The following is a 15,644-nucleotide window of genomic DNA, read 5'->3' as shown; positions in this document are numbered from 1 at the left end:
TGTTTTCCTGCATGTTGGAGGCAAAGACTCTCACCACTAGCAATTTCTTAACTAAGCCCCAGCTTTTGCTCTATAAAACAACATCAGGTGAATACGGTGCTATACCGCCTACCACACAAATGGTACCTTGTAAATTCTGTCCAAAGGACAATACTTTCACAAATCATTTGTTCACTTGTGGGATGACACGATTTAACGGTATTAACACTGGCACTGACAAAAGCAAAGTTTGTGATCACTCAGATCTTATGCACACTTTATAAAATCTAGTAGTGTGTTTTTGTTATCTGTTAAAATAATAAAGCAAATAAGAGAGTAACAGTCTGGCTTTATTGTTTAATAATCTAATACTGAAACATCTTTATTGAAAGTAAGTCTGATTTCAATAAGGCCATACCAGTAAAAATACATGGTTCAACATCCTATTAAGTATGCTAGCAAATAAAGTCAGGAGATCTTTCATCAAATGGAATTCTAAGATCTAGTTTTTACTGAGGTAAGAGATTTAACATCTGAATGCAGGTGAAAACTTGCATGATTTAATGCTCCTCTCTATTATGTATGTTGGGGAGAAGGTTTAATCCTAGGCTTCCCTGATGTAGCTGTTTGTTTTTTAAATATGCAGGACACTGCCACGCTGGCTTTGGTATGGAGAAGCATTCAGTTTTTAGAGCCCCCAAGTGCAGTCTGTGGTAATGCTGCACAGACACTCCTTTTTTTGAATCTTAGTGAGAACTACCAGCAGGTTTCTGTGCTGGCTCCCTAGAGGGTTGCTGACATCAAGAAGTGCTCCTCTTACCAACATGAGTTTTCTTCTTCATATCAGGAATTAGAACTAGAGACAAAATGTTGCATGGGATTAACAAAACAAAACAAAATCTTTTTCGTGTTTTTCCAGTAGGACTGAGGACTTTTCCTGAAACATTTTTCATGTACGCCTTTTGGCCAGCCCTATAACTATGCAAATGGTTATACAAATATACCAGAAAGGGAGTACTTTAGTAGTTTGTAAGAGGACCAAGCCCTACAAATCCAAGAAATAACAAGCTTCAGGACATTGTAGCTCAAGGAGTACCACTTCTCATGTTAAGAGAGGGATCACTGAGGCACATTTTGAATTGACAAATGTTCTTAAACCTTCAGTTAAGCCATCTTCTGCATGGCAATAAACAAAGCCAAAGAAGAAAAGGAGGGTCATGGAGTCGCCTGGAGAACTGACACAACAGAAACATTCTTATAAGCCTGCAGTTTTCTGATTAAACCTTTCAATAATGTTGGGTTATGGATTTTTACGGAGGAACAAATAGGCTTTGATTTCAGTATATCTTACATATTGCACATTAGAATTTGATTTTTAGAAATAAATAGAAGTGGCATGTATTTCTGGTGAGGTTTTCTTCAAGGGAGTATTTGACTGTACCTCTTATCACTGAAAAGCTATGTAGACTAGTGGCTATTCTATCACCTTATGAATTGTGACATCATATTTCATAAATTATGCAATATGATCTAAGACTACAAGTTATTTTTCCCAAGTTTTAAAACAAATCCAAACATAAGCAAAGTTAGGCTTTTCTATTTGTTTATTGTGCAAGATAAGAAAAAATGTGTTCCAAGTTTAAGAAAGCATTTTATATTATATTCTTATAAAGGCCCTCAAATGTTGCCCTATTTGTTAACTACTATACCTGAGCTAAAGAAGAGGAATATTCAACTACTTATTTAATACACCAACAAAATATATTCCAAGGATAAGTATCAACATTACTAGCATGGACATGATAGCTGATTACCAAATTTTCATTCTCCACCTCCACGAATCATTCATTTCCTTGAATTATGCGTCGAATCTTCTCAGCATCATCTTCTACATTTTTGTTTGTGGGCTCAATCTTGAGAGCAGCAATATAATCTTGGAGACCTAGGGTTAATTTAGCATGCATTTTAATCATACAATGGCAGCAACATACTATAAAATAGAATTAGAAGATGCATATACTTTTGTGCATACTGACTTACAAGCAAGTCCTGTGTTCAAAGGGGTTGAATCACAGGTAAGTACTGGATTGCACTGGGGGTGAAGAACCTATGGCCCTCCAGATGCTGCTGGACAGCCCACTATCCTTGACCACTGGCCACGCTAGCGGGACTACTAAGAATTGGGAGTCCAACAACATCTGGAGTTCCCCATCCCTGGATTATAGCCCTGGGCTGCAATCCAAAGCCCCTCTTCTGCCTGTGGGCCCCCCAAAGCCCCCAAATGGAGGTATGGGAAAGGCCTGAGTTGGTGGCCTGAGATCCACTGATTCTACCATTTTTACCCCCCCCCTCCACCATCTTTCCTGGATAATGTGAGCAATGGGGATGCAGCCTTGGCTCTACCACTTCATTACACCCTGCTGCTGTCTGGCCAGGAGTTAGATTGTCTTGCTGACCAATACAGAATGTGCTTCTTAGTCCTATAACGTGGCCTAGCCGGGACATTTTCAAAGGCCATTGGGAGTACCCTACTTTATTGTCGCTGTTCTACACTTCCTTTAGCATAGAGTTTTTATACCAGCAAGACCTGGGAAACAGACGGACAGATTTTCCTTTAATAAACAATGGTATTTACAGGCAAGTAAAACTCTAAAGCAGAATACAAGCAGTGCCTGCTCTTCAGGTTTGACTCGGAACCCAAAGGCTCCCTGCAGCCACCCATTAAAAAAAAACAGTACTTTGCAGAACTGCAAGTTAGATTTCTAGATATTGACAACAGGAACACGACTCTGCTGAGTCACTGATAAAACTATAGTTATGTGTAGTTGGCTGAGAAGCTGTGCATTTCTTTTTTTCTCAAAAGCACCTGCATGGAATGAATAAACATGGAAATGGGTGTTTTGGTGCCTTGTCTTTTGAGTTACTTTGTGCTACATTGGAGGGGAGAAGTGGGACATAATGGCTGCTCACCTTCCAATTCCCAGAAATTTAGGGAGAAGTATTACGTAATTTTCTTTGGGGAAATGTACTGGACAAGGAAAATACAGCTAAAGGCAAAACATAGCAATTATTTTACTACAGAAATCTACAGGTGCTAGAAATGATGAAAGCAGATTGAAGTAAGGAAGCATTTTGTCAAGCTCCAAATTAGATGCACAGTAAAGCTAAAGGAAACAAGGTAGCAAACAAATATATTTACAAAGAGAGAAACTACTTGGAAAAGGAAAGAAAGATACAGAAGACTTCTGTTCACTTTCACACTGGGCAAAGAAAGCTAGTTTAGCAATTAAAATGTTCCAATGCAACACGCTGTCCGTAATACCATACTTAAAGATTTCATCTAACAGGAATAATACTTGTAGAAAGAAGAAAGGAACTTTTGTGGTTTTGTTCCTACTGGTTGCGGGTAACAGTGTGTTAACAGACTGTGGCTGAGCTATGCAAATAATTCAAAGTGGACCTACTGAAATAATCAATGGGCAGAAGTTCATTAAGTCTGTTGGTGTCATTAGATAGATAGATAGATAGATAGATAGATAGATAGATAGATAGATTCTTTATTGTCATTACACAAGTGCAACATTGCACAAGTGCAACGAAATTGGATGCCATCCCTTAAAAACAACAAAAGCAAAACAACAACAACAACCAAACAAACCACATTCCAGCCACACCCACACCCACACCCATCAAACTCCCAGGTCACACTATCGAGTTACAGCATTTAAGAAGGCCACAGCTCTTGGGTAGAAACTATTTTTCAGTCTGTTTGTCCTTGACTTGATGTTTCTGTATCTCCTGCCAGAAGGCAGTAGTACAAACAGACTGTATCCCGGGTGAGATACATCCTGCAGGATATTGTTTGCTTTCCTAAGACAACGGGAACCGTACAGTTCTTCCAAAGATGGGAGGGGATGACCAATAATCCTTTGGGCTGTGGTTATGACCTTCTGGAGCACCTTCCTCTTCCTAGCTGTACAACTGGAGAACCAGGCACAAATACAGTATGTAAGAACGCTCTCTATGGAACCTCGGTAGAAGGACACCAGCAGTCTCTCACTCAGATTGTTCTTCTTTAAAAGTCTGAGGAAATAAATTCTCTGCTGGGCCTTCTTCACCAGAGCAGTGGTATTTGCGCTCCAAGTCATGCCCTGATCGATAGTCACTCCCAAAAACCTGAATTCCGCCACCCTCTCCACCCGTTCCCCGTTGATATACAAGGGCTGAATGTCCGCCTTTTTTTTCCTGTAATCCACCACCAATTCCTTGGTCTTAGCCGTATTAAGAGCCAGATTGTTCTCTCCACACCAAGCACAAAGCCGCTCCACCTCGTCCCGATAGGCGGACTCATCCCCTCCTGAAATAAGCCCCACCACCGTAGTGTCATCAGCAAACTTGATGATTTTGTTGCTGGAATAAATGGCTGTACAATCATACGTATAGAGAGTATAGAGCAGGGGACTCAACACACAACCCTGTGGTGAGCCGGTGTTAAGGCTAAGATCTAAGATGGCGGCGCGTAGAGACGCTGCGGCTCAGTGCTCTCCTTTTGTTTTTTATTTTTACTTGTTCTGAGTATGTCATTAGGTCTATTTTGAGTCCGGCGAATGCCTTGTATTGCATCATCCCATCTCCATAAATAAAATAAAACAAAACTAAAATTTAAAAAGATTTAACTTTCTGGATGAAAAAGCAAAATAAAAAGTACAGATTAACAAAGTCTTGTTCATATCATACAATAAATCCCAACAAATGCAGGAATGTTATCTTCAGCATGTATCTTTCCTCTACCTTCAGCATACAATTCCAGTCCACAGAATGCTGCCCCACGCCTCACATGAGCTTTCACTCTAGCATTAGCATTGTCAGGAACAGGAGGAGTCAGTAATTCCAGAGCCTTGAAAAATAAAACCCACAAGTTTGGAAGTCAGCTTAGCTGTCCCTTGAAGACAGTGTACGACTCACACAAGCATTTGCCAGCATTTGTTTTCAAATCTATCAGGTTCCTTGCCTTCATTTGCAGAGACACAAACATGTCAAGTACCTCTCTGCTGGACCACCCTGGAGCACAAACAAAACAAGCTGAGCCTTGGCTGAGGTGTCTGAAGTCTTAGTGGGTATCTGTATTTTTTTATTTTTTTTAATCAATATCACAATTAGAGGCCCTAGCTTTTATGTAAATCCGGCACTGGCAGCAGCTACAACATATTGCTACCTGGTGCACAAATGGGCACAGACCGCAGCTCTCTTGCTTTAACTGCCCAACTGTTTTACTGTATATTTTCACTATAGAAAAGGAAGCTGCTTTATACTGAGTCAGACCATCGGTCTGTCTAGCTCAGCATTATTGACACTGACTGGAAGCAGCTCTCCAGAGCTCTCAGAGTTTCAGGCAGGAATCTCTCTCAGCCCTACCTGCAGATGCCACCAAGAACTGAACATGGGGCCTATTCTTCTTCACCACCACCACCACCATCATCATTCATATGCCACCTTTTCCTCCAAGGAACTCAAGGTAGTTTACATGGTTCTCCTCCTCATTTAACCCCCACAACATCCCTGGGAAGTAGATTGGGCTGAGAGGCAGTGACTGGTCCAAGGCCATCCAGTAAGGGTCATGGCCAAGCGAGGATTCACCCCCTGGTCCAATACTCTAACCACATCACGATGGTTCTCATGCTGGTTTTGCATGCAAGGCAGATGCTCCACTACTGAGCTACAGCCATTTATATTTTGACATTTTTACTGAGATTATTTTAATATGTATTTTAATAATGGTGTATTTTACTGCATTTTAACAACATTGCACAATTAGTTTTCATATTTTGTAAACCACTTAGAAGTCATGTGGCCATTAAGAGGCATATAAATTAGCAGATTATAATAATAAAAGAGGGCAGTAAGTAGACTGGTAAGGAAACTACTACAGGCTGCAGGCAAAGACAGTATCAGACCCTTACTTAAAGTAGCAAAACCAGGCTTATCAGTTGACAGCTGCATAGTGCACATACACCCTTACAAGTGACACACACACAAAGAAGGGGGGGGGAGGGAGAGCATGAACTTGCCCTTGAACCCAACCGTTTTGTAATCCTAACACAGTGGCATCAGCCAATTTTATTATATATATTTTATATCCTGCTTTATAGCCCCAAGAGGCTCTCAAGTCAGCTTACAAATATTCTCATGAAACAAACAAACAAAAATCTATGGCAGACAGATTTTTACAGAATTTCATTTTGTTAGGTGTCAATTTTGGGAAATGTTGATATTTGATGAAATTATAATTACTCGGTGTTAAACAATAACAGTATTGCACATGATACTGTAAGGCTTGTATAGTCGCAGCAGGGTGACAAATGAATGTGATACAGAGTTTTGCTACAGACATGAAAGCTTTGATAAAAGCAAATACCTTTGAGGAATCTTCAATCGCCTTGTGTAGATTTCTTAGCTTAAGGTGGCAGGCAGCTCGATTCAAGTACAATGTTGGAATCTTATTACTGATACGAATTGCCAAATTATAGGCATTGACAGCAGCAAGATAATTTCCCGTTGCAAACATTTTACTAAAAAGATAAGAGTATACAGAATAGTCTAGTTATTACATTTCCAAAAGGACTAAGGGTTGTATCCAACTAAATTTTACTTCTAGGACTCCCACCGGGATTCATAATTGTTGCCATTCTGGCAGAGCTTGAGAAGAATCGCAAAAGCCTGCACTGAACCACAAACACACATACACTGCCCATCCAACTTGTTGCTACTTCATTCCCTTTCCCCCATAAACAGCAAACCATTATTACATATGAGATAAAGGTGATTTTATACATCCTTTGAAGCAACATCCAAACGCACTTTCCTTTGTCTTTCAACCAATCTGGATTCTTCTCCTCTTCTTTTAAATCTTCTAGCTCAGCAATGTCTGAATTTATGATTCTGCGAGCCTCTGCTTGCTTACATAGCCACTGTGAATAAAAGATATGTGCAGTGCTTTGTGCCTAAAACAGTACAAGTATATTCAATTGCCCTATTTAGCAAATGCAAGTGAATATGCCAGTGTATGGCAACAATACTGAACACCAAGGGTATTGGCATTTGACTTCCAAAGGGTTCCAGATTTAGAATGCCAGAAGAGCCCAAATTGATCAGGTCAAGGTGGGCCCACCTAGCTCAACATCCTGCTTCTTCCCACAGTGGCAGACCAAGTAGTTCTGGGGAGCCCACAGGCAGGGCCTGGAACCAACCCTCTCCCTTGTCATTTGCTTTCCCCTTCAGCAACCAATTTATGGAGGAAGGGTGCCTCTGCGCATGGAAAGTTCCACTGAGTTATTATGGCCAATGGCTGTTGGTAACTTTCAGTTAACTCAGGCTTGTTTGCTTGTGTCTTTTGTGATAGAAAATCAGTACCTCCAGAGAAGCATTGCGTACAGTTTCTCTGCAGTGTTTGTGCATTACCTTTGCTCTAGTTTGTGGTAAGGGTCATTGTCATAATCCCTTTTGGTGAACAGGCACTGCTTACTTTTACAAGTCATAGCAGTACATGCACACATTCATAAAGAAAACCACATTCCACAAAAAAACACTCTCCTTTCCCTTTGTTTACAGCCTGCTTCCACTGTCCTCTGAATTAATGGCATACAGGCCTTCCCAGACCATCGGTTTACAACATCATAAGTGCACAGTTAATTCTCAATGGCTGAAGTCTTCCCTCAATTTGCCATGTGTGGGGCTATTTCACTGCCAACATTTCACTGACAGGAGAACATGCTTTCCTGCCTGCAGCTAGCCCAAACATTGCAATTTCAATTGCTGTGAGGAACATGACTGAAGAAGTGTCACTGGCCCCTACTGGACAGTATCTGTGACGTCATTAGCAATCAGTAAGACAAATCCTCTCCCTCCATTTAAAGTCCACATCACTTTATGACCTTTTCAAAGTACCTTTATTTTTCGCTTTCTACGTGTGGGATTGTTTACCCAGATTCTTTTTTCTAAAGTGGTTAAAATAATGCCAGAGGCCTGCCAACCCCCACGCCCCACTCTACAACTGCAGCTCCTCAGCATGCCTTGAAGCCACAGCAGAGCAGCTGGGTCTCCCTACCTCCTCCTCTTCTGGAATCCTGGATTCTCTGAGAGCTGTAGGAAAGACGCGAGGGGTGAATTTTATTTCAATGCTACTGGCAGATCGCGGAGCAGGGATAGATTCTTCCTTCAGCTTCTCTGAAAACATATTTCCAGAAATTGTATCTGCAATAATCAGGATACATAATGAATTAATTTGTCAATGTATCAGTTCACAGCAACCAGGGAGGGAAAAGAAGAGTCTTGAGCACAGATCTAAATAGGTTTCCTCTTTCTAACCTTTATTTGGCAGGCATTGGCAGGATTATACAAGTACAGATTATTTAAAACTAACAGGGCTGAAGCTGCATGTAAAATGTCTCGTTATTTGTATCACCACTGCTGAGATAAACATTTGGCATTTGCTATGATTAGAGCATCCAATATCCTGGGGGGAGTGCCTGGTGGGATCCTGAAGGCCCAAAGAAGCACATCAGCACATGTGCATCTGATGGTGCAAGCCACTGAGAAGGAAGAAAAAGACCTCAGGGGAAACACTAACAGGCAAGCTAACTCTCAGGATGGGAACACTTTTAGATAATTTATCTCATAATTTAAATCATTTTTTTTTAAAAAAAGCCAAAAAGGCAACTGGGGCTTATATAAAATATAAACAACAAATAATCATGGAGAACATATAAAACCAATTACAGATAACCTATTGTGTACTGTCAATACTGTAAAGTCCTAGGACCACCAGGAGATGCCACAAAGGAGGAAAGTACTGTGCTGATACTTTAGCAAGGAATAAAAGCAGCTGAAATAAAAAATGGAGCAATAATGCTGAGCCCGGATACTAGGGTGAAGACAGATTAGAAATGGTTTCACCAGCCAAAAGCAGTGGAAGGTTAAAATGTTTAGTTTGTTTTGAACACAGCAAGAACATTTTACCTCCTGTAGATGTACTTGACTTGGATGTTCCTCTACTTGAAGATTTCACTTTCCTTTTATTCGCTTGCTTGCTTTGCTCTGGGGGTTTTCTGTGTTCCTGATGTGGCTGACAAAAATGAATCTTCTTTTGTTTCTCGTTCTGCTCTTTCCATTTCTCAATCTCCTCAGTGGCTTTTTTCCGCTCCTTTTCTTTCAGCTCTTCTATCCTTTCTCTTTCCGCATCTTCTAGCTGATTGAATTGCAGAACCATCAAACGCTGCACTACAACTACATTTAAGGTGCAAAGTCTTTCATGACTTATCAATTATATTCAACACAGTAACTCTTATGAAGGAGGGGGTGGAGGATATAGCACATTACTTTTGCTGGATACCCAGCAAAGGTAAAACACACTGCTGCCCAGATATATATAAAAAAGAAGGGTGACTTGTTCCACACATGGCAAGAATGTGATATGCCAAATTCAATGCATTTTTCAAAACCTTTTTCAAGAAAGCATTTTCACAGTGTTTTTAATATGTGTGTAGCTTCCACCCATGTTAACTTTGAGGCTGCAATGCAAACTGTAGCATCTGAAGAAACATTTGTCATAGGTATAATATTGTCAGTAGGTATAATATTATAATATAATAAGGGACGCGGGTGGCACTGTGGGTTAAACCACAGAGCCTAGGACTTGCTGATCAGAAGGTCGCGGTTCGAATCCCCGCAACGGGGTGAACTCCCGTTGCTCGGTCCCTGCTCCTGCCAACCTAGCAGTTCGAAAGCACATCAAAGTGCAAGTAGATAAATAGGTACCGCTCCGGTGGGAAGGTAAACGGCGTTTCAGTGAGCTGCTCTGGTTCGCCAGAAGCGGCTTAGTCATGCTGGCTGCACGACCTGGAAGCTGTACGCCGGCTCCCTTGGCCAATAAAGTGAGATGAGCGCCGCAACCCGAGTCGGCCATGACTGGACCTAATGGTCAGGGGTCCCTTTACCTTTACCTTTATAATATTGTCAGTAGGTATAATATTGGTTATCCATTATTTGCAATTCTGTTTTCTGCTCGTAAGGATGACTCAGGCAGCACCTGATTTACCTTAATTGTGGCCTCCACAGCAAACTTGCTGCGCTCTCGTTTCTGAGCAGCTTTTGCTTCTGCTTCTAATTTTGCGTCTTCTTGTGCTTTGCGCACAGCATCCTCTCGGATTCTCTGCATTTCTCCCTTGTCCCCTGAAGAGAACCATTCCAATATCAATTAAAAGACCAATAGGTGTGATAGTACAATTGAGGTATGAGAAATGAGAGATTCTGAAACTGTGTCAGCTGCAGTGATATTCAGGCACTGTTCTTCGTGGGGCAGTAAGGCAAGCCAAACACTGCTGATTGGGCAACTCCTTCCATCCCCTCATCCAACAGTAGGAAGGAAGGGGAAAAGAGACTTCCAGTGACATAGCTGCAGCCAAGGAGCTGGGAACTGAATTGTTCTCCCTGGACAGTAGTGGCAAGAAGAGGACCTAAAGATCATGCTCCCTGAAGCAGTAAGCAATCCATGGGGAGGAGCCAAGGACTCCTTGCAGACTAAACCCTTCTGGGGACAAATTAATTACTACTTACCCACCCCTCTTTGCCTTTGCAGCACTACCTGGAGGGGTTATCACCGCAGCTTGACATTTTAGTTCACTCTTACTTCCCAATTTTATAATGCTGCTTCTGGCTTTTGGATCAAACTGTTTGGCCTCTCATCCACTGCCAAATTATGAAGATAACCAGTTTACACAGAGCAGTTTACCAATGCGATTAGTTTAGTTTCTGCCACCAGCAGCACACATAAACCATGGGTGGCAAGGTAAAACACAATGCTGCCCACATATTTTAAAAGAAGGGTTCCACATGTGGCAGGAATGTGATATGGCAAAGAAATATTGGATAAAAAGTCATGTAAAAGGGACTGTGTGATAGGAAAGTCTACTAGAACCAGTGTTTCTTATATGGCAAGAGCAGCTAAAACTCTTTATGTTTAATTTTTTTTAATGATTTTTTCTATGTTTTAACAGTTCTTGTATTTATCTGTAAGCTGCCTTGAGTCCAATCAATATGTGGGGAAGTGGAGACTGCCGACTGCATCATTTGTTAAAAAGATGAGTTGACAAAGGAAGGGGGCATGGGTGTAGCCAGGATTTTTTTTTTGGGGGGGTGCAGCCAAAGTTGTTGAGATTTTTTTAGGAAATCATGGGTAAAAATACCCTATAAGCAGGACATTGCAGGGGACAAGCTTCTGCTGGGGGCGGGGGGGGGGGGCAGAACCTCAGATAATTGAGTTTAGTTCAGTTCAATTTATTGTGTTTAGCGAGCAGCCATTACACACATAAAAATAATAATAACAAGAATACTGCTAATAATAGTGGTTTACATTTCTACTCCCCGACCTTTACAGGAAAAATAATTTCCCATTCCCCTTTAAGTTTTATTACACAAATCTGTAAAGCCTTGGCAAGAAATGTGGATGTTCTAAAGGATATATACAGCTCTACATCAGACAACAACTTTCAATGCTTTTCAAAAATATTTGTGAATCTAGGGAGAGGGGCATCTGCCCCCCCGCCCCCCTTAGCTACGCCCATGGAAAGGGGTTTGCCCTAATCACTAGACTAACACACTTTATTAAAATTAGGAAACAAAGACAAGACAACTTTATGGCAAACTGGATTAACTTTACTGAATATAGTAAAAAATAAGGGTTATTGCTAAATGAAAAGTTATGATTGTATGTAAGACAAAAACCAGGTTGATTGCTGTATCTGGGCATCACATCACTTGTTAAGCTTTAGTTAAATCAGATATAAAATGTTAGGAATTGTGAGTGCTAATATATAATAAGTATGGTGATGCATATATGAGGCAAAGATTAATATAATATAATATAATATAATATAATATAATATAATATAATATAATATAATATAATATAATATAATATAATAATATAATATTACTATACTGCAGGAAGGTCAGCAAAGGTTTGTTTAAGACCAACCCAATGGAAAACTCACCATTTTCCATAATGAGGGATTCCCACATGGCCGCTTCTTTTTTATAGAGGGTGAAGAAAACTGAGTCATTCTCGATTTTGGCAGTACTACGGACATCATCTATAGGAGCATAGAGAATGGCTTCAAATAGAAACGGAGGAGAATTTACCTAAGAAGAACATTTAGAAATCAACATGAATATGCTTGCATTTAAGAAACACGCTGGGGGCACAAGTCAAAACTTCACACCACCTTTAGCTGCTTGGAGGAAAGGTGGGATATAAATGCTATAAATGCAATAAATAAATAATAATAATAATAATAATAATATGTATCCCAAAACATTTACACGTTATATTTGCCCCAAACCTGCTAGGCCCCAACTCATTTGTCAGCCTGGTTAGAGTGTGGTGCTGATAACGCCAAGGTTGCAGGTTTGATCCCCATATGGGATAGCTGCATACTCTTGTGTTATTGTTATTACTATTTATTGAATTTATATACTGCCCTGTACCCGGAGGTCTCAGGCGGTTCACAAAAAAGATCGACCCAAAAAACACAATATATGCAATCAAAATAAAGACAACAACCCAGTAACACCCCCACCCCACCCCCAGCGCTGCTCTTTCGATCCAGATTGAGGCATCCCTTCTGTGGCTCCTTTAAAGAAAAGCACTTAAACAAGAAGGGGAGATCCGATCAGAATTCCAGTGTTGCAGAGGGCTGGACTAGATGACCCTCAGGGTCCCTTCCAACTTCACAATTCTATGATTCTACCTTAAAGAGCAGCAACACTAGCTTAAGGTTGCAAGACCTACGTGGGCCTGATGAGGGCAAACCTCGCTGGGATTTACTTCTGAGTAGACACATACAGGCTTGCACTGCAAGCGATCCGCTAGGGTCTTCGTGGCGCCCCCTGCCCTGTCACTACAACAACTGTTTCTTTTCCTTTCCTGGCAAAGGGGCCCCAGCTGCATGAGGGCCCCCCCACCCCCCCAGGCCCTGCCCACCCCCCCCCCGGGCTACCCCAGACCTTGAGGTATCGCTCGGCGCAGAAAATGCCGTCGCGGCGGAGCGGGGCGGCCCTCCAGGGGACGACCAGGTAGACGGCCTCGGCCGTTTGCTCCCAGCTGTAGTCGCGCACCCACACCGGCATGCTCCCGTTGCTAAGGGACCCGTCCGTAGCGGCATCGCCGTTGCTAAGCAACGGTTTCCAGGAAGCTCTGAAGCACTTCCGGCGAACGGAGCCGGAGGATGGCGGGCGGTCGCGCGTGCGCGCTGCCTTCCCTCTTGGCGGTTCTTATTTTTTTCTTTCTTTTTTTTCCATCTTCCAAGCATTTATTTCCACTGGAAAGGATTTTGCTTTGTAGGCAGGGGGAGGGAGGGGAAAAAAGACCAATTTATGCACACCAGAAGCAGTTTAAATAATCGTAGGAAGAGGAAAGGGGGGAGAGAGATAATCGGTTTCCCAATCTGCATCACCCACCTTCAGCGGCGTAGCGTGGGTTGTCAGCACCCGGGGCAAGGCAAGTAATTTGCGCCCCCTAACCCGGGACAAGGCAAGTAATTTGTGCCCCCTAACCCAGGGCAAGGCAAGTAATTTGTGCCCCCTAACCCAGGGCAAGGCAAGTAATTTGCGCCCCCTAACCCAGGGCAAGGCAAGTAATTTGCGCCCCCTAACCCGGGGCAAGGCAAGTAATTTGCGCCCCCTAACCCGGGGCAAGGCAAGTAATTTGCGCCCCCTAACCCGGGGCAAGGCAAGTAATTTGCGCCCCTAACCTGCTGCCGCTGCCAGCTTCTTCTTGCTGCTGCCTGGGCTGGGGTATTTACGGTAAGGTAGCCACGGCGGCGGCGGCGGGTCCGTGTCAGGTGATCTGAGGCTAGTTGCCGCTGGCGCTGCCGCCCAAACGACGCCGCTTGCCCGGAGGAGGAGGAGGAGGGCAGAGAGGCGAGGAAAATGCAACATGGCCCAGCAGCTGCAGCAGCAGCGGCAGGGCTGTGAGGAGGGGCTGCCTGGCGCGCCCTCCGCGGCCCTGACGCGCGGGGACGGCGGCGAGCGCTGAGAGCCACTGCCTGCCGGACGCCTTCAGCCCGGACGCGCACACAGCTCGTCGGTTCCGCAAGACATGGGGCTCTGCTACAGCCTGCGCCCGAGGCTCTTCGGCGACTCCAGAGGCGGCGAGCGCACCCCCCCAGATGTTGCGCCCGGTGCGGCCGGCCCCCCCTGCACCCCCCACGCTACGCCACTGCCCACCTTCAACTACAAAATCAAACCTTTACTATGAAAACTCAATTGGGGGGTTTTCGGAGGCAGTTGAGAACGCTGGTACATTTGAAAGCGAAGAAACCACTCCCGAGAGGCTTTCAAAAGCCACAATCCATTTGACCACCACTTCTTCCCTCAACTGCATTACTCAATTAACCAACAGTATTGAACAACCTCTTAATTCAATAATAACAAAAAACAGGAAGGGAATTCTGCAACAGAAAGTTTCTGCTTACCACGCAAAAGGAAGAATGTTTACTGCAGCAGTTCCAAAACAGATAAGCCACCTTTCTCCCATGTTTGTTTCCCCAAGTTTGCTAAAGCCTCCAGCCTGTTCTCAGCCACTACTTGTACACTGGCCAAGTGGATCTCAGTTGAGGACAGGAGAGCCGCTGGGTGCAAGCTTTTTTTTTAATGGCGCACCGTTGATTGTGGAGCAGGGCAGATCTCATGTGCCCTCGCGCAGGGCTGTTCCAGTGAGTTCAGGGCTGCGTGGAATTGCACTCCAAAATTGCACAGCGAAATTCGCCTGGGTGCTCCCTACAAAAACTCCAGTCTGCCAATATGCAGCCCCTGAAAAGGAGGCATTTATTTATTTTGCCAAACTGCGAAAACGTTCAAATATAGTTTGCTTTTTCCTTCGTTTCCCTCCCACCCAGAGAAAAGGCATCATCATATATAGATTGGTGGGGAGTAGAGAAATGTCATGATAAATGCAGGCCAGAGTATTGATCATTTGCATACATTTCAACTGGGAAAATACTGGAATAGAGGCCAGAGCAGGAGCAGCATTTTCCAAGTGCTGGGCAGTTAGAAAATCCTTTCCACCCAGACTTGTTATCAGCGAGATCAAAAGTAGTTTAAAATGTTTTTGCAGAAACCTTCAGGGTTGCTAATTTCCCCCCTGACAAAGCTCCTGCATGTTTTATTGCTAATAGGCCATCTCCACACTTAGAAACACTTCCCCAGCTGAATGAGTCCAAATGTATGAATGAACAATACTAATGTATTACCCTTGATTGACATTAATCATCATTCCATGTTGTGCCCTGTTGTCAATAATCCAGCAGCTGCTCATTTGGTTATTTGTTTTAGCTTCATTATTGTACTAATGTTATTTTTCCTTATATGGGTAAATCCTCATCTCAATAAAAATGTTTTTAAAATGATCATGAATGCTATATCTACAGGCGTAGTGACCACCTGCAGTCCTTTTTAACCCCTGTAAGTTGCCCATTGAACTTCAGCTATATGGCAGCTCATGCCTTCTATTAAGGCACAGAGAGAGCAGCCCAGGGCAAGGATGAGTGCAGTTCCCACATCCTGCTGGACTCAACAGGCATTTCTGTTTTTTAATCCCAGTGTTGCTCAAC

The 15,644-nt window shown here is 42.9% G+C and overlaps 1 protein-coding gene across 1 annotated transcript; it reads right to left on the bottom strand.

Moving 5' to 3' along the window:
* Nucleotides 1–1,565: 1,565 nt before the first annotated feature.
* On the bottom strand, nucleotides 1,566–13,218 carry DNAAF4 (dynein axonemal assembly factor 4). The gene is made up of 9 exons (XM_081839170.1): nucleotides 13,039–13,218; nucleotides 12,027–12,174; nucleotides 10,073–10,206; nucleotides 8,995–9,223; nucleotides 8,084–8,229; nucleotides 6,838–6,947; nucleotides 6,395–6,548; nucleotides 4,771–4,876; nucleotides 1,566–1,921 (listed from the first exon to the last, which is right to left on the bottom strand). Exons 1-9 carry the CDS (start codon nucleotides 13,159–13,161, stop codon nucleotides 1,821–1,823), a joined length of 1,251 nt encoding a protein of 416 aa, XP_081695296.1. The 5' UTR covers nucleotides 13,162–13,218; the 3' UTR covers nucleotides 1,566–1,820.
* Between the last annotated feature and the right edge of the window lie 2,426 nt (nucleotides 13,219–15,644).

This window comes from Podarcis erhardii (genome assembly GCF_964252035.2).
Source record: "Podarcis erhardii genome assembly, chromosome: 14".
Lineage (NCBI taxonomy): Eukaryota > Metazoa > Chordata > Lepidosauria > Squamata > Lacertidae > Podarcis > Podarcis erhardii.
This window is presented reverse-complemented; position numbering and strand designations above follow the sequence as displayed.